Source organism: Vicugna pacos, chromosome 18 (genome assembly GCF_048564905.1).
Source record: "Vicugna pacos chromosome 18, VicPac4, whole genome shotgun sequence".
Taxonomy (NCBI): domain Eukaryota; kingdom Metazoa; phylum Chordata; class Mammalia; order Artiodactyla; family Camelidae; genus Vicugna; species Vicugna pacos.
The window spans coordinates 7,313,147-7,338,506 of NC_133004.1; the positions used below are offsets into that span (position 1 = coordinate 7,313,147).

Consider the following 25,360-nt stretch of genomic DNA (forward strand, 5'->3'; position numbering starts at 1 on the left):
ATTCCCTATTAAGTGGCAGGTGTCACAGGCACTTAACTAATAAACAGATGTTGGCCATAATCATCACGCATTTTGCTTGGTAGTTTTATTGGCGCCAACTTTGAGAGGAGGTCTTTGAATCTGGGGAGTTTGCCGCATGCCCGTGATTACCATGGATATACCCCCACTGGTCTTTCAACCTAGACTGGTGTGGCTGTCATGTCCCAGCCTTGTGAATGGCATCGTGTAGCTTCTCCCAAGTGGCCCAAATGGCTGACATTGATATGCTTAATTCGTAGGAAATGGTATGTGACAATAAGAGAAAAAGTTAGTAAGAAATTGCAAAACTAGAAAATAACCAATTCTTCCCCTGCTGGGGGACCGTACCCTGTGTCACTCACCCCACTCACTGCCTGTCACCTCCTCCCTGAGGACTCCGTGTTCAGAAGCCACTCTGAGCCTTTGAAGAACATTTTGCCTCATGACACTGTTGACTAGGACCTGCGACCTCTCTGTCCCTGGTTAACTCTCTCTTCAAAGCCATTTAAATTTCTTGCAGGCTCCTCCACTCAAATGTAAGAATAGCCCCTTTAAACTTCTTGATGCAGCTCCTTAATGAAGATCTTGGGAAGGAAACCTAGCCAAAACCTGGGAGGTATTCACATAGTGAATGTAACCTGAGCATTATTGACGTTCAGAATCAGAGCGGTGGGAGACACAGGAAGGCCTTTTTAAGTTAGAAAGTGGAAAGAGAAAGGACTCAGGATGTTTGAGACTGAAACATCTCAGTCCCAGCCAGCAAGGCACCGGCGTTCAGGATGGTGTGTGGGGAGTGCAGAGTTCTCAAAAAGAAAGAAGTGGTGGGATGGCAGGGAGGACATTTAGGTACTTAACTGGGGAAGGAAAAAGTTGGCTGAACAATTCATGGTTGAACAAGAGGATTGTGACATGATGTGCTTGTATTTTGGAGAGAAGGGTTTTGTGGAGCCAGGCCTAAGGAGAAATCTCTCTGACTGGGGAGTCAGCACAACAAAAAAACACAGAGAACCGGGCAGACCCCATGGCCCCTGATGGGGGAGAGGCTGCCCACCAATTGGAGACCTGGAGGCTGCTTCTGTCCCTTAGCTGGGGCCTCAGACCTCACTTCACATCCCAGTCCTGTTGATACAAGAAAAAATATGTGGGGCATGAGAAGGGCTGTGTCCCAGGCTTCCGTTGAGCCCCTGGGATGTGCCCCACCAGATTGTGTTCCTTGACTTCATGCAGTAAAGAATTCAAGAACAAGCCAGTGTTGAGTAAAGGTAGATTTATTCAGAGAGATACATTGACAGGCATGAGAAACGTCACGAAGTATGGGGGTTTGATGCTCAGATTAAAAGTAGGCACATACTCCACAGAAATAGTGTGGGCCTTCTCCGAAGAGGTAGAGAGAGGGGTTCCTGGGAGGTGGCTCTGTGTTGCTCCTTTTCTTGGGCTTCGTGGTTTCATATGCTAATAAGTAGAAGGACCAGCCTTAGGGCAAGGGGCTGGGATTCCAGGGAGTTGGCCATTTCCCACCCTTTGACCTTTTGTGGCTAGCCTTGTGACTGCCATGGTGCCTGGGGCCGTGTTATTCACCATGTTACTATTACAATGGGTGTATAATGAAGCTCAAGATCTGCTAGAAGTTAAATCTCTTCATCCTGAGCCTCAAGACCTATTGGGGGTTGAATTCTTCACCATTTTGATGTTAATTGCTGTGGTCTTTCTTGAATGGCTTGCTCTGCCCCCTTCCATCCTGTCTCACTGTGATGACACAGAGAGAGCAAAGGCCGGGCCCTGCGTGTGCTCCTGCATTTAACAGCGGGAGATGTGGGGTGGGCTGAGGATGACTCTGAGTGGTGAAAAATATGTTTCAGATATTCCCACATGAGACATGGGGACCTGCCAGCAGCCATCGCAGATTTATCTCACGGGCATTATCACTTGTGTTGTTACGGAAACAACAGGCCAGCCAAGAAATAAGCACCACTCAGAGGGTGGGAGTACTGAGATTTATTATGCCAGCGGGCTCAGAGGGGCTTCTGTTCCCAAGCCCTGAGCACCTCCAAGACGTGCACATGAGGTTTTATAGGGTTAATTACAAGTATGGGGCTTTTAGCCAATAAGGCTCAAACAACAAAAAGCAAGGAAGCAGTACACTGAAGCTTATCAATTTGGAACAGATCATGTTACTGACAATTGTTGACCTTACGAGTTAGCTTGTTAGCCCAGTAAACTGACACTGAACTTCAGATTTACGAGTTAGCCCAGCAAAACTTAGATCAGTAAACCGACACTTATCACACTTAGATTTGTGACTTAGCTTGTTAGCCCAGCTGGGGTTTTTGTTCACAGTGTCACTCATCTTTTCTATTTTTCTTTTTTTTTTAAAGTATTTAATCCAAATTTAATATCAGGATTTTTTTGGAAAGAAATTCCTCTTTTTCTTTTCTTTGGGGCTCTTTTGGGGGGTAGGTAATTAGGTATATTTATCTGTTAGTGGAGGCCCTGGGGCTTGAACCCAGGACCCCGTGCACGCTAAGCACACGCTCTACCACCTGCCCCATCATCTTTTTCTTTTTGCTTTAGCTGCCAAGAATCTTACAGCTGAATTTCTAGTCGGCCTTTAACACTTGCCCTGACTTCATGGAATCCATTTTTATGAGTTTACCTCCCCCTGGTTTCATTTAAGTATTGAATCTCCATTTTCTCTTCACTCTCAGTTTTGCCTTTTTGTTGTTATGGTTGTTAAGCTGTGTTTAAAAAATTGTTTAATTTCTCTTTTAGCAGGAGGCTGAAGTAAATAAATTTGTAAACAAACATCACACTTAAATGCTTTTATATATTCTAAGCTGTTTAGTAGTTAATTAAAAACCAAATTGAATATTAAAGGGATAACATTTTTAAATTATTTTTTAATTTTTTATAAAGACATAGCTGATTTAAAATATATGTTTCAGGTGTACAATAGATGCTCCATTTATAGTTACTGTAAAACATTGTCTGTATTCCCTGTGTTGTAAGATACATCCCTCTAGAGTGTTTACATTACATGTTGCAGTTTGTATAAGAAATTTGGGTAACGCAGAGTCTGGGACGTGGCTGTGGCTGACCCAGGTTCACGCAAACCCTGCCTGTCAAAGCTCAGGCCTTCACTCCTGTCTGCAGGGGAGCGAGTGGAGGCAGCTCTCATCAGCGCTGGCACCACACTCTGAGTGGCAGTGACAGCAGTGACTGTGTGTGGACGTGCAAATTGTTGTTCCAAGAGTTTTACATGCTTTTCTGCATTTAATAATTAAAGCCCTCCTGTGAGGAAGCGTTTTAAGTTTTTAATGAATAATACATTTTATTTTGATACTGATAGACTTCAAAACTCCGGAAAATTTACAGGAGTAGTACAATAAATGCTTAGATACAGTTCACCTTAAAGGGCACTATTTGCCCTTTTGTGACGGGCTTATTTTAGCATAAATTTTCAAAGTTCATTCATATTGTAGCCTGAATCAGTACTTTATTCTTTTTGTTTGATAATATCCTTTTCCTTTTTTTGTTTTTGGTCTATTTAAAAATATTTTCATTGAAGTCTAGTCAGTTTATAGTGTTGCGTCAGTTTCTTGTGTACAGCACAAAACTTCAGTTAAATAGGAACATACCTGTACTCATTTTCATATTCTTTTTAAACATAAGTTACTATAAGTTATTAAATATATTCTCGGGTGCTATACAGTATAAACTTGCTGTTTATTGTATACATACTCAGCATCTGCAAATCTTGAACTCCCAATTTATTCCTTCCACACCCTCTCCCCTCTGGTAACCATAGTTTGGTTTCTATGTCTCTGTGTCTGTTTCTGTTCTGTAGATAAGTTTATCTTTTTGTTTCTTTGTTTTTTTTTGTTTGTTTGTTTTAGATTCCACATGTGAGCGATCTCATATGGTATTTTTCTTTCTCTTTCTGGCTTATTTCACTTAGAATGACATTCTCCTGGTCCATTCATATTGCTACAAGTGGCATTATTTTATTATTATTTTATTGCTGAATAGTAGTCTATTGGACATATATACTACAACCTCTTTATCCAGTCATCTGTCAGTGGACATTTAGGTTGTTTCCATGTCTTCATATTGTAAATAGTGCTGCTGTGAACATTGGGGTGAAAGTGTCTTTTTGAATTACGTTTCCTTACGGATATATGCCCTGGAGTGGGATTGCTGTGTCATCTGGGCCCCCAAGGTTTTGTCTTTTGAGGAACCTCTATACAGTTTTCCACAATGGCTCCACCAAACTGCATTCCCACCACAGTGTAGGAGTGTTCCCAATTCTCCACAGCCTCTCCAGCATTTAGTGTCTATGAACTTCTGAATGATGGCTATTCTGACTGGTGAAAGGTGATACTTGTTTGCAGTTTTGATTTGCATTTCTCTGATAATGATATTGAGCATTTTTTCATGTGCCTATTGACCATTTGTATGTCTTCATTGGAGAAATGTTTCTTTAGGTCTTCTGCCCATTTTTGGATTGAATTGTTTGTTTTTCTTTTTTATCAAGTGAAAAAGCTGTTTACATATTCTGGGAATTAAGCCCTTGTCACTTTCATTTAATGCAACTATTTTCTCCCATTCCATAGGTTGTCTTTTTGCTTTAATTTTTGTTTTCTTTTCTGTGCAAAAGCTTGTAAGTTTAATTAGAACCCACTTGTATATTTTTGCTTGTATTTCTATTGCTTGAGTAGACTGCTCTTGGAAAACATTGTTGAGATATATGTCAGATGTTTTGCCTATGTCTTCTTCTAAGAGGTTTATAGTGTCTTGTCTACAATTTTAAGTCTTTAAGCCATTTTGAATTCATTTTTTTGTATGTTGTGAGGGGGTAGTCTAACTTCATTGATTTACATGCAGCTGTGCAGTTTTCCCTGCACCATTTGCTGAAGAGGCTGTCTTTACTCCATTGTATGTTCTCACCTCCTTTGTCAAAGATTCAATTACCAAAAGTTTGTGGGACTATTCTTGGTAATTTTGTTTATCCATTCATTGATGGATGGATATTTTTAGTGACTTTTAGCTACTCTGAATGATACTGCTATGAATATTGATGTGCAAGTTTTTGTGAGAATACATTTCCATTCTCTTGGCTGTACAGTTGGCCCACCATATCTGTAGTTTCCACTTCATGGATCCAGATGGCTGATTGCAAAAGGACTTGATCATCCTTGGATTATGGTATCCAGGGTGAGGGGTTCCTGAAACCAACCCCCCGAGGACACTGAAGGATGACTCTACATGTAGGAGTGGAATTGCTCAGCCACATAACTCTAACCTTTTGAGGAAACATCGGGCTTTTCCAAAGAAGCTGCCCCATTGCCCCTTTCCAACGGCTGCATATTGAGGGTATCCATTTCTCTGCCTCCTGACTGACACTTGTTATTGTCCATGTTTTGATTATAACCATCCTAGTGAGTTTAAAATGAGATCTCATTTTGATTTTGATTTCACTAGTGATGCTGAGCATCTTTTCAGATGCTTATTGGCCAATTGTGTATCTATTTAAATCCTTGGCATATTAAAAAATTGGGTCGATTTTCTTTGTATTGTTCAGTTGTAAGCATTTGTTTTATATCCTGGATACTAGTCTCTTATTAGATATATGCTTTGCAAGATTTTTCTCCTATTCTGCAGATTGTCATTTCACTTTAATTTTTTTAAACATTAAAACAATTTCTTTATAGGGGAGGTAATTAGATTTATTCATTTTGTTTTTCTTCCTTAGCACACACTCTATCATTTGAGCTCCCCCTTTCCCCTTTCATTTCACACTCTTGATGATGTCCTTTGTAACAAATGATTTTAATTTGATGAAGTCCATTTTATCTATTTTGTTTTATCACTTGTGCTCTTGGTATTGTATCTAGGAAGCCATAGCCTATCCTATGACCACAAAGATTCATACTATGTCTTCTTTTAGAAAGTTCATACATTTAGTTTTTACGTTTCTGTCTGTGATCCATTTTGAATTAATATTTGTTATATAAAATACGGGGTCCAGATTCCAGATACATTCTTTTGCCTTCAGATACCCAGGTGTCTCTGCTCCATTTGTTGAATAGACTATACTTTCAATGGAGTTTTGTTGGCACATTTCTGGAAAACTGACTGTAAATGTAAGTTTCCCCCCAGGATTTTTTATTGTGTCTCATAGATTTCTGCATCCAAACTTATGACAGAAGCATAATGACTTGAGTGCTATAGATTTGCTGTAACCTTTGAGTGAGTCCTCCAAATTTGCTCTTCTTTTTCAAGATTGTTTTGGCTGACCTGGGTCCCTTGCTTTCAATATGAATTTTGGGATCAGTTTTTCAATTTTTGCAAAGAAGTCAGCTGGAATTTTGATAGGGATTCCATTAAATATGTAGATTACTTTGGGAAATCTTAACATTTTTAACAATATTTTCTACCATTGCATGATCATGGGATGCCTTCCATATATGAAGATATTTTAAATTTTTTTGGTGATACTTCAAAATATTCAATGTACAAATCTTGTAAACTTTTGTTAAATGTATCTCTCATTTTATTTTTTATGCTGTTGTAAATGGAAAGGCTTAGCTTCATAAGGGTGGGACTATATATATCAATTTATTTATTCCTAGGATTCCTACATAGCAAATACACTAGGTTTATATTTGCTACATTGATCTATCCACAATTCTTCCCACCCCCGTGTCATAAGAAACCAAGACCCAGCTTAAGCCATCTGAACACCTATGTGGAAGTGAGAAATGAGACCTTTGGGTGGGGTTTGTGTAGATGATACTGAGATCTTATTCAGGATGGCTTCATCTTAATTTCTTTTAAACAATCCTTTCAGAGTATATAGTCAGATACATTAGGAAAATGCTCTTTTGATGTGCAGAGGAGCTAAGGCTATAATTTTCAAGTAATTTCTAGTGAGAGTGTTGTACTTGAAACATAATTTGCATCAATCTTTGAAGATTTATGTTTCAGGAGCTTTGAGTAAATAATACCTGTCTTTATTCAATAACTACAACTAAATGCTCAAGCAACATGTAAGAGTTTGAGCAAACTGCTCCCGCCCCGTAGTGCTGGTTGGTTGCAGCTGTAACTGGAGTCAGCGCTTACCTTGCCCAGTACACTTGTGCTGATCTGCTCAAAACAGTTCGTCCAACTGTTTGTCGGTAGTCTTTTAGACAAAGCCATAAAGCATTGATTTAAGGTTGCTGGAATGTAATCTATTCTTATTAATATTAAGTAAGCACATATTGAGTACTTACTGTATGTTGGGAATTGTCCCTCAGCCTCACATGAATATTACTTCTAATAAAACCTCTCATATTTCCCTGTTATTTGCACTTTACAGATAAGGAGACTGAGGATTAGGTCTTCTCTCTTTTGGGGGGAGCTCATTATCAATGATGGGAAGTTGTAAGGAAAAAGATATTGATTTATCCAGAGAAAATATTTTTCTGAGATTCAGTATTGAAGAAGGTAACCACTGAAGAGGGTGATCATTGTTTGAGTGAGACGAGCCCCGGGTTGTACGGAGTCAGCATCCCTGTCCTGGACGCTTCACGTGTAGAGCTGCGTGGTGGGTGAGGCGGCACGGCCGCGCAGGGAAAGCAGATGCTGGGCCGTTGGGCTGTGCTCAGGCCCGGTGGGGCTTTCCCCTAAGAGCAGTGGACCGTCATTGACAGATTTTAAGTAGGCTAGTGCGGTGCTCTCGTAGATCACTTTTGTCTTGTAGAATGCTTAGAAACATTTAGAAGGCTTGGCAGGAGGTGATGTGATGAGTCAGAGTAGGGTGGCTGCGAGGTGTAGCAGTGTTCAATTTTCAAGTGATTTTCAGTCCCAGGTTTGTGGTTCAGTAGCCGTGTCACTTTGGATGACACACCCAAGGAAGTGAAACAATTTATCTAATCAATAGAAGCAGTGATGTACCGAACTCCCAGGACTGCTGTGTAGATCCAGTGAGATAACGTGTGCACAGTGTGCAGCATGGTCCCCAGCACAGAGTCAGTGCTGAGGGAGTGCCAGTGAGTACCTGGTAGGACAGGTGTGGGTGGTGGATCTCGTTGACTGAGGAAATTTGTCCCTGAAGGAGGGGTCTTGTCACATCTGTGAGTGATTGGCCTGAGCTGGGAGAGGCAGGGAGACCTTGTCCCCGACCATGGGCCCTGGGCAGGATGGCTATGGGAGGAACACCGTGAAGTTAGCTCTTGGCAGGTGGAGTTGGAGGTGCCCTTGAGACATCTAAGTGCAGTGTCACAATCACAGAAGTGGTCTGGTCCCGGGCTGTGCATTTTCCTGCCGAGATATTGATCTCTGAACGTGAAGACATACTTTACAGGACAAGTGAATAGTAGTATCATCTCTCATCAAAGCTCACATCTCTTTATTCATCACTCACTTTGCTAATTGGGTACTTACAGAACACACTTCACTGTCCTCCCCTGGGCTCAGGCTCCACAGAAAAGAGCTGGTGAGTCTCCCTCTTTTCCAGAAGAAGACACATTTAGCTGGTAGACTTCTATACCTCGCCAGACTTAGAATTTTAGGTTGTTGATTTAATTCTATTTTCTGTTGGTCATCTCCTGACAGGAGAGACGTTTTACCTCATGGTCAGGTTTCAATTAGCTGTTACTGAGAATTGCTGGTCTGATCCATAGTGTATTTATTCTATTAACTTTGTAGAGTACTTATCATTTTTCTGTCTTTGCTCTTTAATTTTGTTTGCCCCTTCAATTTTCTATCTTATTTGGGACCTTATTTTATTTTTTAATTAAAAAATGTCTATTAGCAGTTAACAAAACAAAAGCAAAGAAAAAATGCACATGATAGCTAAATTTAGAAAATATCTTGTGTGTTTTCTGTCTCAGCCATGAAGGGTTCTAGAAACTTGTGAAAAGCTTCATTACATAAGTTCCTTTAAATTCTGATTAAGAAATAAAACCTTCCTTCCTCATCTTTCAAGCTGCACAGCTAATTGTCAAGAAAGTGAGGGGAAATTCTCAGAAGCCAAGACAAACCAGAAAGCAGGGATTCTGGGAGATACGTGAGCCTTAGAAGCCCTGAGGTGCTGGTTGGCTCCTGAACTGAGTTTCAGTTGCCCTGGCAGGAGGGCAGGAGGTGAGCCTGTGGCCTCTCACACTGGGAGTTGGATGGCTGTTCTTATGTAAGGCCAAGCACATCCTGAGAATCCTGCTTTATAAAAGGTTGAATTAGAAAGAAAAGAATAAAAGCATTCCTCAAGGCAAGGAAGTAAGGAAAGTAAAATTTTTTGGAAGCGGGAAAAAATAACATATCCAAAGTAAGGATTTAGTTTAAAGCTGTTCTGGCATGAGAGTGACCACAAACCCATGGCAGAAAATCACAGCTCCTCCCGGAAAGAGAAGGTGTGTTTTGAATGAATCAGTGGACAGCCATTCTGAAAAAGGCCTCCAGAGTCTTCTGGATCAAGATACTGGACTCAAACACCTCCCTTCCATGGTCTCATTTAAATAACCAGAAAGGTTTTAAAGGAAAGAAGCCATAATCATATTTATATTTGTTGACATTACTTTATGCTAGGAATTCAAAGGTGACTATGGAGTTGTCTCCTCTTTTATGGACCTTACTTTCTATTTGACATATTTGGGGAACTTGGTGGAGGGTGGTGTTAGTATGTTGCAATTAACCAGGAGAGGAGTTTAAGAAAGCAGTGAAGGGTTGGTGACATTTTTCGCTGAGGACAGTCCTGTTCAGTTGGCTTGTAATTACAGGCTCGTTGAGTTGTCACTGGAGGGAATTAATCTTAAGGGATTTGGACTTAACTCAGGCCTCTTCAGAATGGACAAGTGAACCTGGAGAAAGACAGTCAAATCTGTGCAGACATTGAAGTTCACTTCAACATGCGGTATCCATGAGCCAAAGATAGGACTAGCAGGCAGCACTTCTTGAGGACAGAGGAGTGGTTTTTAAGGTTCTTCAAGAATGAATCCCAAGGTACCGGGATGGCCAGTTGTCAAACTGTGACTTTGCTCTTTGGACAGTGTATCCACCAAGGGTATTGGCCGTTTATAAGTTTCCATTTCTCTTTAATACATGTCAGGTTATGAGGACGTGGGCATAAACGTGTCACACCTTGTCAAGGTGACTTTGGGTACCTGCCTAGAAGCATGGGCACAGTTGCGGCTGCGTCATACATCTTGCCGCACATCCCGCTCCCCGGCTCCGTGATCACGGCAGAGTGGTTCCTTATTGAGCTGTCCATCTCCTCTGTGACATCGTAACCAAACAAAAGACTGGAGTGTATTAGCTTGGCTTTTTTCTTTTCTAACATTCCCTTCAAATTATGATGACTGATAGTGGACCCAGTTACGTTTGCAGATGATTTACAAGTAGGGCTGTCAGTACAAACCTTGTAATCCCCGCTGTGTGATCTAGAGAAGAAAGTTACACTCTTTCCAAATTGTTTTGATGCACTTATGTGGGAAAATGATGTATGTTTGAATATGTATTTCCTCTCTTAATCATCATGGCTAGAGATGAATATTTGTAGACATGGAATGGGTACTCTGTATTTGAACTGTATGGTCCCCTAAATTCTCCCCAGCTTTTTAAAGTCATCACTGGAGTGCTACCTCCAGAGTGCCACAAAGCATCCAACACTGCCTGCTCTTCGGACACTGTAAGTTTCCAAGTTGGAGAAGGCTGCTGGCTGGTGAGGCATTCTCTCGCACATCTCTGGTTGGGTGATGTGAGCTGAGAACACAAGAATTGGCAGACAGTAACTAACCACGATCACGTCCATTTCTGGAACACTCATGGAGGATTTTACACCTATGCTAGTGGAATACATTATTTCATTTAGTTTTCCCAACAATCATAATTAGATTTTATCACCTGTATTAAAAAGGAAACTGTCAAAGCGAGTGACGTGCAGACTTTGGACTGGAACACGGTTCTTTCTGATCCCTGTCTCTGTTCCCTCCCCGGCCTATCCTTGCAAGTGACCAGGAGACTCTTCCTCAGTCTTGAGTTTCCCTCTGATGTTACCGCTCTCTTTGTTTCTAAGAGAGGAAAACAAGTCTAAACTTACTTTCCAGTTGGAAATGGAATGGAGAGTTAACGTTGGAAGCCGGGAGAATCTGTCCTGTGATGAAGTGGTCTCCGAGCCACTTCCACTGGGATGTCACATCACTGTCTGGGCCCCTTGCTCAGCCTGTGCACAGGTGACAGCGCAGTTGTGCCGAGCAGTCCTCCCGGACAGGGCAGTGGGTTGGAAATGAGTTTGGGGATTTGGTTTCATTACACAAGTTCCTGAGGGCCTTGACCTGGCACTTCGAGTGGGAGCATTCCCTGTCCCACAGACTGTGCTCTGGGCCCGTGCAGACCTGACGTGGCCTCAGCGTGAGTCTCAGGGCCCGTGGTGATGAGGAGCATTTTAGCCCAGGGTCTGCCGGAGGCTCTGAGACTACTGGGCTGTGGGACTTTGTCCAGGATGATAATAATTCCTCCCCGAGTTTCAGATTTCCTTGCCTGTGAGCCGGGGTAATAGTTGTTTCTGAGATGATTGTAATGATTCAGTAACGGGCGCAGCATGTGCTGACAGGTAGCTGGGTGCTTTAGGAGCAGAAGTCGCAATCACTCTGTCAGCCTCTCCCTGTGCGCTCTGTGCTTTGAGAAGTTGTGTGTTTGGTGAAAGTCCCGCCCAGACCCTAGGGTCTAGATGAACTGTTGTTCCTTTACTTTCCCTTCCTTTTCCTCTTTCCCTTCTCTGTGTCCCATGTTTAGGTAGCAGATTCCTCTATTTCAGGGAATACGGGCTTTTCTAGTAAAGGGACAGGTGGAATGCGGAGAGGTGGGGCCCAGAGGGGGTCTGGAGTGTCTGCACAGTGCTGCTTCCCTGCGTTTCTGCATCCGGTCCCATCAGTGCACTAAGTCAGCCTTCCTCTTCCTTCCTGTGTCATCGGGTCTCTGTTTTAAGGGAAAACCATTTTTATGCGTCTTTTTTCACTTACGTGTTTCATTCAGATGCTTGTTGCTTTTCTCCCTGTGCTTCAGCGTTCCGAGGAGAGAATTCAGCCGTGCAGCATCCTCTCCGAGCTCTACGAGTTGATCGGCTTCCACTGCAAGTCCACCTTCTTCAAGCGGGTGGCCCCCGTGCGGCACGCGGCCCCCGGCATCCCAGAGCCTGGCGGGAAGGCCTGCTCCCGACTCCTCCTGCAGACACTTCCTGGCTACAGTCTGTCGCTGGACCTGCAGGACTTCAGCAAATGTGTTGGAACTAAAACATTGCTTCAGCCCCATTAACCATGCCTGGTTTGGGCCCTGCTGTCCTGCCTCATCAGGGTGAATTTTGATTCATTTAGAACAGGGCTCAGCAGACTTTTCCTTTCAAGGGCTTGGGGGTAAATATTTCAGGGTCTGAAAACCTCCTGATCTCTGGTGCAGCTGCTCAGCTCTGCTGTTTAGATGCCAGAACAGCCAGACAGTCCACACACCCATAGAGCTTTATTAACAGCGGTGGCTGGGGCTGGATTGGGTGTATGAACTGCAGTTTGTCCCCACAGCCTCCTCAATATTGACACCTGCAACAGAGTGTACATTTGTGACAATGGGTGAACCTACACTGACACGTCATCATCACCCATAGCCCATACTTGACACTAGGATTTACACATTGTGTTGTGCACTCTGTGGGTTTGGACAGATGTACAATGACATGTATCCACCATCACAGCATCATACAGAGTCGTCTGTCTTAGTGACCTTAAAATGCTCCATGCTGCACCTCATTCATTGCTCTTTCCCCTCTAGCCTCTGGCAGCCACTGATCTTTCAGTCTCTGTGTTTTTCCCTTTCCCAGAACACCATACAGTTGGAATCAGACAGTTGCTGAAACTTCCCAGATTGGCTTCTTTCACTTGGTAATATGCATTTAAGGTTCCTCCATGTCTTTCCATTCCTTGATAACTCATTTCATTTTAGCACCAAATAATAGTCCATTTTCTGGCGGAACCACAGTTTATTTATCCATTCACCTACTGAAGAAGAGCTTAGTTGCTTCTGAATTCTGTTGAGTATGAATAAAGCTGCTATTAACATCTGTATGCAGATTTGTGTGTGAACATAAGTTTCCATTTAATCGAGTAAACACCAAGGAGCACAGTTGCCAGATCAGATGTTAGAATTACGTCTAGCTCTGTAAAAAAATTGCCAGAACATCATCCAAAGTACCTGGGCCATTTTTCATTCCCACCAACAATGCATTAAAATTTCTGGTGCTCCACATCCTCACCAGCATTCGGTGCTGTCAGTGTTCTGCATTTTGGCAGTTCTGACAGGTGTGCAGTGGTATCTCGCTGTTTCAGTCTGCATCCCCTTGATGACAGGTGCTGTGGAGCATCTTTCCAAAGGCTTCTTTGGCATCTAGATTTCTTCTTTGATGAGGTGTGTTTTCAGGCATTTTGCTCATTTTTTAATCAGGTTATTCATCCTTCTTGTTGAGTGTAAAGAAATTTTGGTATATTCTGGATTTCAGCCCTTTATCAGTGTGTCCCTGCCTTTCACCTGCAGTGCCAGAGTTGTCCTTTGGGTCTCAGTGGAGTGTTAGATCTTCAAAGAGATTCCCTGTCTTCCCTCAGCCTAAATACTGTCCATGTGTTTTTCACTTTCATTGACTCATTTTGTTCTTTTTAAATAGCATTTCCCATAATTTGTAAGTACATAAAAGAGAAAAGGGCAATGATTGAACACCGCCTGCCCCACCAGGCTGTGTGCCCTGTGAGAGCAGAGGCCCTGCCCCACTCACCGTTTCCCATGACAGCACATGGCACATGTCCATGTAAAAGTGTGCAACGTGGGGCCAAACCTGATGAGCAGCTATGACGACATGTGTTGTCTAACATTTATTGAGTAGACTTTGTTTCTGATCTTAATTATTAAATCATATGAATGAAACTTGGTTGTTTTGAAAAATAAAACAACAAAGCACACCTCAATGTGATTGGTAATTTCTACTTAGATTTCTGACCCAGGAGGGGATGTTCACCATCATTTTGTGGAGGAGGTTGGGGAGGTAAAGTAAGAGAGTGAGATCAAATAAAGTAAAAATGATAACTGTCAGTTGGCTTTATTTTCACTGACATAAAAGGTACTTTAAACCCTATCTCAGCTGTTGTTCTGTGGTTTTAAATATTTCTCATAGAATTAAATGGAAGCCCACTAAACCCTGAAAGGGAAATTGTGTGCTCAAGTCTGAAAAATGTGTATGTCTATTTCTTGAGATGCACATTTCCCTACTGGTTAAAGAAATTCGAGGCGGGAACACAACAGTGCACGGTGTGTGTCTGCCGGATTCACAGAATGCTCAGGGTCATTTTCATTTTCTTCTGTTGCAGTTTATGACGGTTTTCCATGAGATATATTGCTCAGCATTTTCCTGAATGAAGGATGGAATTTTCCACAGGAAATCTAATAACAGAGAGTGACAAGGCACATGGGTTTCCCATAAAGGAATACTTGACGTAATAAACTCGCGCTATGGTGAACTTTTTTAATAAAAGCCAGTTGAAAATTTTATCACTAGGTCATATGGCACAAATACGACTTAAGAAAAAACGATACAAATTTCATAGAAGAAGCAGTTTGAATGAAGTAGAAATTATGATTTGTACATTATTTGTTGTTAGAACTTATACTCAGTCTTATCATAATAGTATGGTAGGAACAGGATAATTATTTATTTATTTAAAAAAAATACACTAGATGCTATTTGCCCATTCTTGATCAGGCAGTGCTGTGCTTAGTTAAGTTGGGCCATTTAGGAATCTAAGCTAGGTTTTCCGGACATTGATTTCAGCGTCTTTAACTTTTCTACATCTCTTATTTTGTGTCGGCCTATGGTCCAGACATATATATGGGGAGGTACAAGCTCCAACTCGGTTTTACAGTAAAAACGGAAGGCACTTCAAACCGGCACTAGGAAAAGGACTGAGAAACCAGAGTAAGTGTTTCTCCTGCAACACGTTCCTTTGTGCTGGATGAACGAACGTCTCTCCACATGCTCAGTTCTCAGAGATAAGTGTGTGTGAAAGCCGTCCTTCACCTAGCTTGAAGGGAACACAAAGTTTCTTTTCAGTTGCCAACTCCACTCCATACATATATATAGGGAGGTACAAGTCCAACTCGGCTTTACAGTGAAAACGGCAGGCACTTCAAACCGGCACTAGGAAACAGACTGAGAAACCAGAGTAAGTGTTTCTCCTGCAACCCGTTCCCTTTGTGCTGGATGAACGAACGTCTGTCCACATGCTCAGTTCTGAGAGATAAGTGTGTGTGAAAGCCGTCCTTCACCTAGCTTGAAGGGAACACAAAGTTTCTTTTCAGTTGCCAGTTCCATTCCATACATATATATGGGGAGGCACAAGCTCCAACTCGGTTTTACAGTGAAAACGGCAGGCACTTCAAACCGGCACTAGGAAACAGACTGAGAAACCAGAGTGAGACTTTCTCCTGAAACCAGTTCAATTTGTGCTGGATGAACGAACGTCTCTCCACATGCTCAGATCTGAGAGATAAGTGTGTGTGAAAGCCGTCCTTCACCTAGCTTGAAGGGAACACAAACTTTCTTTTCAGTTGCCAACTTCATTCCATACATATATATGGGGAGGTACAAGCTCCAACTCGCTTTTACAGTGAAAACGGCAGGCACTTCAAACCGGCACTAGGAAACAGACTGAGAACCCAGAGTAAGTGTTTCTCCTGCAACCCGTTCCCTTTGTGCTGGATGAACGAACGTCTCTCCACATGCTCAGATCTGAGAGATAAGTGTGTGTGAAAGCCGTCTTTAACCTAGCTTGAAGGGAACACAAAGTTTCTTTTCAGTTGCCAGCTCCATTCCATACATATATATGGGGAGGTACAAGCTACAACTCGATTTTACAGTGAAAACGGCAGGCACTTCAAACCGGCACTAGGAAACAGACTGAGAAACCAGAGTAAGTGTTTCTCCTGCAACCCTTTCTCTTTGTGCTGGATGAACGAACGTCTCTCCACATGCTCAGTTCTGAGAGATAAGTGTGTGAAAGCCGTCCTTCACCTAGCTTGAAGGGAACACAAAGTTTCTTTCCAGTTGCCAGCTCCACTCCATGCATATATATGGGGTGGTATAAGCTCCAACTCGGTTTTACAGAGAAAAAGGCAGGCACTTCAAACCGGCACTAGGAAACAGACTGAGAAACCAGAGTAAGTGTTTCTCCTGCAACCCGTTCCGTTTGTGCTGGATGAACGAACGTCTCTCCACATGCTCAGTTCTGAGAGACAAGTGTGTGTGAATGCCGTCCTTCACCTAGCTTGAAGGGAACACAAAGTTTCTTTTCAGTTGCCAACTCCACTCCATATATATATATGGGGAGGTTACAAGCTCCAACTCGGTTTTACAGTGAAAACGGCAGGCACTTCAAACCGGCACTAGGAAACAGACTGAGAAACCAGAGTAAGTGTTTCTCCTGCAACCCGTTCCCTTTGTGCTGGATGAACGAACGTCTCTCCACATACTAAGTTCTGAGAGATAAGTGTGTGTGAAAGCCGTCCTTCACCTAGCTTGAAGGAAACACAAAGTTTCTTTTCAGTTGCCAACTCCACTCCATCCATATATATGGGGAAGTTACAATCTCCAACTCGGTTTTACAGTGAAAAAGGCAGGCACTTCAAACCGGCACTAGGAAACAGACTGAGAAGCCAGAGTAAGTGTTTCTCCTGCAACCCGTTCCCTTTGTGCTGGATGAACGAACGTCTCTCCACGTGCTCAGTTCTGAGAGATAAGTGTGTGTGAAAGCCGTCCTTCACCTAGCTTGAAGGGAACACAAAGTTTCTTTCCAGTTGCCAACTCCACTCCTTACATATATATGGGGAGGTACAAGCTCGAACTCGGTTTTACAGAGAAAATGGCAGGCACTTCAAACCGGCACTAGGAAACAGACTGAGAAATCATAGTAGATGTTTCTCCTGCAACCCGTTCCCTTTGTGCTGGATGAACGAACGTCTCTCCACATGCTCAGCTCTGAGAGATAAGTGTGTGTGAAAGCCGTCCTTCACCTAGCTTGAAGGGAACACAAAGTTTCTTTTCAGTTGCCAACTCCACTCCATACATATATATGGGGTGGTACAAGCTCCAACTCGGTTTTACAGTGAAAACGGCAGGCACTTCAAACCGGCACTAGGAAACAGACTGAGAAACCATAGTATGTGTTTCTCCTGCAAAAGTTTCCCTATGTGCTGGATGAACGAACGTCTCTCCACATGCTCAGTTCTGAGAGATAAGTGTGTGTGAAAGCCGTCCTTCACCTAGCTTGAAGGGAACACAAAGTTTCTTTTCAGTTGCCAGCTCCATTCCATACATATATATGGGGAGGTACAAGCTCCAACTCGGTTTTACAGTGAAAACGGCAGGCACTTCAAACCGGCACTAGGAAACAGACTGAGAACCCAGAGTAAGTGTTTCTCCTGCAACCCGTTCCCTTTGTGCTGGATGAACGAACGTCTCTCCACATGCTCAGTTCTGAGAGATAAGTGTGTGAAAGCCGTCCTTCACCTAGCTTGAAGGGAACACAAAGTTTCTTTTCAGTTGCCAGCTCCACTCCATACATATATATGGGAAGGTATAAGCTCCAACTCGGTTTTACAGAGAAAAAGGCAGGCACTTCAAACCGGCACTAGGAAACAGACTGAGAAACCAGAGTAAGTGTTTCTCCTGCAACCCGTTCCCTTTGTTCTGGATGAACGAACGTCTCTCCACATGCTCAGTTCGGAGAGATAAGTGTGTGTGAATGCCTTCTTTAACCTAGCTTGTAGGGAACACAAAGTTTCTTTTCAGTTGCCAACTCCACTCCATCCATATATATGGGGAGTTTACAAGCTCCAAATCGGTTTTACAGTGAAAACGGCAGGCACTACAAACCGGCACTAGGAAACAGACTGAGAAACCAGAGTAAGTGTTTCTCCTGCAAACCGTTCCCTTTGTGCTGGATGAACGAACGTCTCTCCACGTGCTCAGTTCTGAGAGATAAGTGTGTGTGAAAGCCGTCCTTCACCTAGCTTGAATGGAACACAAAGTTTCTTTCCAGTTGCCAACTTCATTCCATACATATATATGGGGAGGTACAAGCTCCAAATCGGTTTTACAATGAAAATGGCAGGCACTTCAATCCGGCACTAGGAAACAGACTGAGAAATCATAGTAACTGTTTCTCCTGCAACCCGTTCCCTTTGTGCTGGATGAACGATCGTCTCTCCACATGCTCAGTTCTCAGAGAAAATTGTGTGTGAAAGCCGTCCTTCACCTAGCTTGAAGGGAACACAAAGTTTCTTTTCAGTTGCCAACTCCACTGCATACATATATATGGGGAGGTACAAGCTCCAACTCGGTTTTACAGTGAAAAAGGCAGGCACTTGAAACCGGCACTAGGAAACAGACTGAAAAACCAGAGTAAGTGTTACTCCTGCAACAAGTTCCCTTTGTGCTGGATGAACGAACATCTCTCCACATGCTCAGTTCTGAGAGATAAGTGTGTGTGAAAGCCGCCCTTCACCTAGTTTGAAGGGAACACAAAGTTTCTTTTCAGTTGCCAGCTCCATTCCATACATATATATGGGGAGGTGCAAGCTCCAACTCGGTTTTACAGTGAAAACGGCAGGCACTTCAAACCGGCACTAGGAAACAGACTGAGAAACCAGAGTAAGTGTTTCTCCTCCAACACGTTCCCTTTGTGTTGGATGAACGAACGTCTCTCCACATGCTCAGTTCTGAGAGATAAGTGTGTGTGAAAGCCGTCCTTCACCTAGCTTGAAGGGAACACAAAGTTTCTTTTCAGTTGCCAGGTCCACTCCATACATATATATGGGGAGGTACAAGCTCCAACTCGGTTTTACAGTGAAAACGGCAGGCACTTCAAACCGGCACTAGGAAACAGATTGAGAAACCAGAGTAATTGTTGCTCCTGCAACCCGTTCCCCTTGTGCTGGATGAACGAACGTCTCTCCACATGCTCAGTTCTGAGAGATAAGTGTGTGTGAAAGCCGTCCTTCACCTAGCGTGAAGGGAACACAAAGTTTCTTTTCAGTTGCCAGCTCCACTCCATACATATATATGGGGAGGTTCAAGCTCCAACTCGGTTTTACAGTGAAAACGGTAGGCACTACAAACCGGCACTAGGAAACAGACTGAGAAACCAGAGTAAGTGTTTCTCCTGCAACCCGTTCCATTTGTGCTGGTTGAAGGAACGTCTCTCCACATGCTCAGTTCTGAGACATAAGTGTGTGTGAAAGCCGTCCTTCACCTAGCTTGACGGGAACACAAAGTTTCTTTTCAGTTGCCAACTCCACTCCATATATATAAATGGGGAGGTACAAGCTCCAACTCGCTTTTACAGTGAAAACGGCAGGCGCATCAAACCGAAACTAGGAAACAGACTGAGAAACCAGAGTAATTGTTTCTCCTGCAACCCGTTCCCTTTGTGCTGGATGAACGAACGTCTCTCCACATGCTCAGTTCTGAGAGATAACTGTGTGTGAAAGCCGTCCTTCACCTAGCTTGAAGGGAACACAAAGTTTCTTTCCAGTTGCCAGCTCCACTCCATACATATATATGGGGAGGTATAAGCTCCAACTCGGTTTTACAGAGAAAAAGGCAGGCACTTCAAACCGGCACTAGGAAACAGACTGAGAAACAAGAGTAAGTGTTTCTCCTGCAACCCGTTCCCTTTGTGCTGGATGAACGAACGTCTCTCCACATGCTCAGTTCTGAGAGATAAGTGTGTGAAAGCCGTCCTTCACCTAGCTTGAAGGGAACACAAAGTTTCTTTTCAGTTGCCAGCTCCACTCCATACATATATATGGGAAGGTATAAGCTCCAACTCGGTTTTACAGAGAAAAAGGCAGGCACTTCAAACCGGCACTAGGAAACAGACTGAGAAACCAGAGTAAGTGTTTCTCCTGCAACCCGTTCCCTTTGTTCTGGATGAACGAACGTCTCTCCACATGCTCAGTTCGGAGAGATAAGTGTGTGTGAATGCCTTCTTTAACCTAGCTTGTAGGGAACACAAAGTTTCTTTTCAGTTGCCAACTCCACTCCATCCATATATATGGGGAGTTTACAAGCTCCAAATCGGTTTTACAGTGAAAACGGCAGGCACTACAAACCGGCACTAGGAAACAGACTGAGAAACCAGAGTAAGTGTTTCTCCTGCAAACCGTTCCCTTTGTGCTGGATGAACGAACGTCTCTCCACGTGCTCAGTTCTGAGAGATAAGTGTGTGTGAAAGCCGTCCTTCACCTAGCTTGAATGGAACACAAAGTTTCTTTCCAGTTGCCAACTTCATTCCATACATATATATGGGGAGGTACAAGCTCCAAATCGGTTTTACAATGAAAATGGCAGGCACTTCAAACCGGCACTAGGAAACAGACTGAGAAATCATAGTAACTGTTTCTCCTGCAACCCGTTCCCTTTGTGCTGGATGAACGATCGTCTCTCCACATGCTCAGTTCTCAGAGAAAATTGTGTGTGAAAGCCGTCCTTCACCTAGCTTGAAGGGAACACAAAGTTTCTTTTCAGTTGCCAACTCCACTGCATACATATATATGGGGAGGTACAAGCTCCAACTCGGTTTTACAGTGAAAAATGCAGGCACTTGAAACCGGCACTAGGAAACAGACTGAAAAACCAGAGTAAGTGTTACTCCTGCAACAAGTTCCCTTTGTGCTGGATGAACGAACATCTCTCCACATGCTCAGTTCTGAGAGATAAGTGTGTGTGAAAGCCGCCCTTCACCTAGTTTGAAGGGAACACAAAGTTTCTTTTCAGTTGCCAGCTCCATTCCATACATATATATGGGGAGGTGCAAGCTCCAACTCGGTTTTACAGTGAAAACGGCAGGCACTTCAAACCGGCACTAGGAAACAGACTGAGAACCCAGAGTATGTGTTTCTCCTGCTACCCGTTCCCTTTGTGCTGGATGAACGAACGTCTCTCCACATGCTCAGTTCTCAGAGATAAGTGTGTGTGAAAGCCGTCCTTCACCTAGTTTGAAGGGAACACAAAGTTTCTTTTCAGTTGGAAACTACACTCCATACATATATATGGGGAGGTACAAGCCCCAACTCGGTTTTACAGTGAAAACGGCGGGCACTTCCAACCGGCACTAGGAAACAGACTGAGAACCCAGAGTAAGTGTTTCTCCTGCAACCCGTTCCCTTTGTGCTGGATGAACGAACGTCTCTCCACATGCTCAGTTCTCAGAGAGAAGTGTGTGTGAAAGCCGTCCTTCACCTAGCTTGAAGGGAACACAAAGTTCCTTTTCAGTTGCAAACTCCACTCCATACATATATATGGGGAGGTACAAGCCCCAACTCGGTTTTACAGTGAAAACGGCAGGCACTTCAAACCGGCACTAGGAAACAGACTGAGAACCCAGAGTAATTGTTTCTCCTGCAACCCGTTCCCTTTGTGCTGGATGAACGAACGTCTCTCCACATGCTCAGTTCTCAGAGATAAGTGTGTGTGAAAGCCGTCCTTCAACTAGCTTGAAGGGAACACAAAGTTTCTTTTCAGTTGCAAACTCCACTCCATACATATATATGGGGAGGTACAAGCCCCAACTCGGTTTTACAGTGAAAACGGCAGGCACTTCAAACCGGCACTAGGAAACAGACTGAGAACCCAGAGTAAGTGTTTCTCCTGCAACCCGTTCCCTTTGTGCTGGATGAACGAACGTCTCTCCACTTGCTCAGTTCTCAGAGAGAAGTGTGTGTGAAAGCCGTCCTTCACCTAGCTTGAAGGGAACACAAAGTTTCTTTTCAGTTGCAAATTCCACTCCATACATATATATGGGGAGGTACAAGCCCCAACTCGGTTTTACAGTGAAAACGGCAGGCACTTCAAACCGGCACTAGGAAACAGACTGAGAACCCAGAGTAAGTGTTTCTCCTGCAACCCGTTCCCTTTGTGCTGGATGAACGAACGTCTCTCCACATGCTCAGTTCTGAGAGATAAGTGTGTGTGAAAGCAGTCCTTCACCTAGCTTGAAGGGAACACATAGTTTCTTTTCAGTTGCCAACTCCACTCCATATATATAAATGGGGAGGTACAAGCTCCAACTCGCTTTTACAGTGAAAACGGCAGGCACATCAAACCGGCACTAGGAAACAGACTGAGAAACCAGAGTAAATGTTTCTCCTGCAACCCGTTCCCTTTGTGCTGGATGAACGAACGTCTCTCCACATGCTCAGTTCTGAGAGATAATTGTGTGTGAAAGCCGTCCTTCACCTAGCTTGAAGGGAACACAAAGTTTCTTTCCAGTTGCCAGCTCCACTCCATACATATATATGGGGAGGTATAAGCTCCAACTCGGTTTTACAGAGAAAAATGCAGGCACTTCAAACCGGAACTAGGAAACAGACTGAGAAACAAGAGTAAGTGTTTCTCCTCCAAACCGGTCCCTTTGTGCTGGATGAACGAACATCTCTCCACATGCTCAGTTCTGAGAGATAAGTGTGTGTGAAAGCCGTCCTTCACCTAGCTTGAAGGAAACACAAAGTTTCTTTTCAGTTGCAAACTCCACTCCATACATATATATGGGGAGGTACAAGCTCCAACTCGGTTTTACAGTGAAAGCGGCAGACACTTCAAACCGGCACTAGGAAACAGACTGGGAAACCAGAGTAAGTGTTTCTCCTGCAACCCGTTCCCTTTGTGCTGGGTAAACGAACGTCTCTCCACATGCTCAGTTCTGAGAGGTAAGTGTGTGTTAAAGCTCTCCTTCACCTATTTTGAAGGGAACACAAAGTTTCTTTTCAGTTGCCAGCTCCAATCCATACATATATATGGGGAGGTACAACCTCCAACTCTGTTTTTCAGTGAAAACGGCAGGCACTTCAAACCGGCACTAGGAAACAGACTGAGAAACCAGAGTAAGTGTTTCTCCTGCAACCCGATCCCTTTGTGCTGAATGAACGAACGTCTCTCCACATGCTCAGTTCTGAGAGATAAGTATGTGTGAAAGCCGTCCTTCACCTAGGTTGAAGGGAACACAAAGTTTCTGTTCAGTTGCCAACTCCACTCCATACATATAAATGGGGAGGTACAAGCTCCAACTCGGTTTTACAGTGAAAACGGCAGGCACTTCAAACCGGCACTAGGAAACAGAATGAGAACCCAGAGTAAGTGTTTCTCCTGCAACCCTTTCCCTTTGTGCTGGATGAACGAACGTCTCTCCACATGCTCAGTTCTCAGAGAGAAGTGTGTGTGAAAGCCGTCCTTCACCTAGCTTGAAGGGAACACAAAGTTTCTTTTCAGTTGCAAACTCCACTCCATACATATATATGGGGAGGTACAAGCCCCAACTCGGTTTTACAGTGAAAACGGCGGGCACTTCAAACCGGCACTAGGAAACAGACTGAGAACCCATAGTAAGTGTTTCTCCTGCAACCCGATCCCTTTGTGCTGGATGAACGATCGTCTCTCCACATGCTCATTTCTCAGAGAGAAGTGTGTGTGAAAGCCGTCCTTCACCTAGCTTGAAGGGAACACAAAGTTTCTTTTCAGTTGCAAACTCCACTCCATACATATATATGGGGAGGTACAATCCCCAACTCGGTTTTACAGTGAAAACGACAGGCACTTCAAACCGGCACTAGGAAACAGACTGAGAACCCAGAGTAAGTGTTTCTACTGCACCCCGTTCCCTTTGTGCTGGATGAACGAACGTCTCTCCACATGCTCAGTTCTCAGAGATAAGTGTGTGTGAAAGCCGTCCTTCACCTAGCTTGAAGGGAACACAAAGTTTCTTTTCAGTTGCAAACTCCACTCCATACTTATATTTGGGGAGGTACAAGCCCCAACTCGGTTTTACAGTGAAAACGGCAGGCACTTCAAACCGGCACTAGGAAACAGACTGAGAACCCAGAGTAAGTGTTTCTCCTGCAAACCATTCCCTTTGTGCTGGATGAACGAACGTCTCTCCACATGCTCAGTTCTCAGAGAGAAGTGTGTGTGAAAGCCGTCCTTCACCTAGCTTGAAGGGAACACAAAGTTTCTTTTCAGTTGCCAGCTCCACTCCATTCATATATATGGGGAGGTACAAGCCCCAACTCGGTTTTACAGTGAAAACGGCAGGCACTTCAAACCGGCACTAGGAAACAGACTGAGAACCCTGAGTAAGGGTTTCCCCTGCAACCCGTTCCCTTTGTGCTGGATGAACGAACGTCACTCCACATGCTCAGTTCTCAGAGATAAGTGTGTGTGAAAGCCGTCCTTCACCTAGCTTGAAGGGAACACAAAGTTTCTTTTCAGTAGCAAACTCCACTCCATATATATAAATGGGGAGGTACAAGCTCCAACTCGCTTTTACAGTGAAAACGGCAGGCACATCAAACCGGCACTAGGAAACAGACTGAGAAAACAGAGTAAATGTTTCTCCTGCAACCCGTTCCCTTTGTGCTGGATGAACGAACGTCTCTCCACATGCTCAGTTCTGAGAGATAATTGTGTGTGAAAGCCGTCCTTCACCTAGCTTGAAGGGAACACAAAGTTTCTTTCCAGTTGCCAGCTCCACTCCATACATATATATGGGGAGGTATAAGCTCCAACTCGGTTTTACAGAGAAAAAGGCAGGCACTTCAAACCGGAACTAGGAAACAGACTGAGAAACAAGAGTAAGTGTTTCTCCTCCAAACCGGTCCCTTTGTGCTGGATGAACGAACATCTCTCCACATGCTCAGTTCTGAGAGATAAGTGTGTGTGAAAGCTGTCCTTCACCTAGCTTGAAGGAAACACAAAGTTTCTTTTCAGTTGCAAACTCCACTCCATACATATATATGGGGAGGTACAAGCTCCAACTCGGTTTTACAGTGAAAGCGGCAGACACTTCAAACCGGCACTAGGAAACAGACTGGGAAACCAGAGTAAGTGTTTCTCCTGCAACCCGTTCCCTTTGTGCTGGGTAAACGAACGTCTCTCCACATGCTCAGTTCTGAGAGGTAAGTGTGTGTTAAAGCTCTCCTTCACCTATTTTGAAGGGAACACAAAGTTTCTTTTCAGTTGCCAGCTCCAATCCATACATATATATGGGGAGGTACAACCTCCAACTCTGTTTTTCAGTGAAAACGGCAGGCACTTCAAACCGGCACTAGGAAACAGACTGAGAAACCAGAGTAAGTGTTTCTCCTGCAACCCGATCCCTTTGTGCTGGATGAACGAACGTCTCTCCACATGCTCAGTTCTGAGAGATAAGTATGTGTGAAAGCCGTCCTTCACCTAGGTTGAAGGGAACACAAAGTTTCTGTTCAGTTGCCAACTCCACTCCAT

General features: G+C 43.7%; 1 protein-coding gene across 2 annotated transcripts in view; it reads left to right on the forward strand.

Annotated features, from left to right (window-relative positions):
* LOC140686884 (trafficking protein particle complex subunit 9-like) overlaps positions 1-12,580 on the forward strand; it is a 245,434-nt gene extending 232,854 nt beyond the window's left edge. For both annotated transcript variants that reach the window (XM_072942049.1, XM_072942050.1), the window contains one exon: positions 12,058-12,580. In XM_072942049.1, the coding sequence (XP_072798150.1) occupies positions 12,058-12,306 (249 nt within the window). In that variant the 3' untranslated portion in view covers positions 12,307-12,580. The remainder of the gene's footprint in view (positions 1-12,057) is intronic.
* The last annotated feature ends 12,780 nt before the right edge of the window (positions 12,581-25,360 follow it).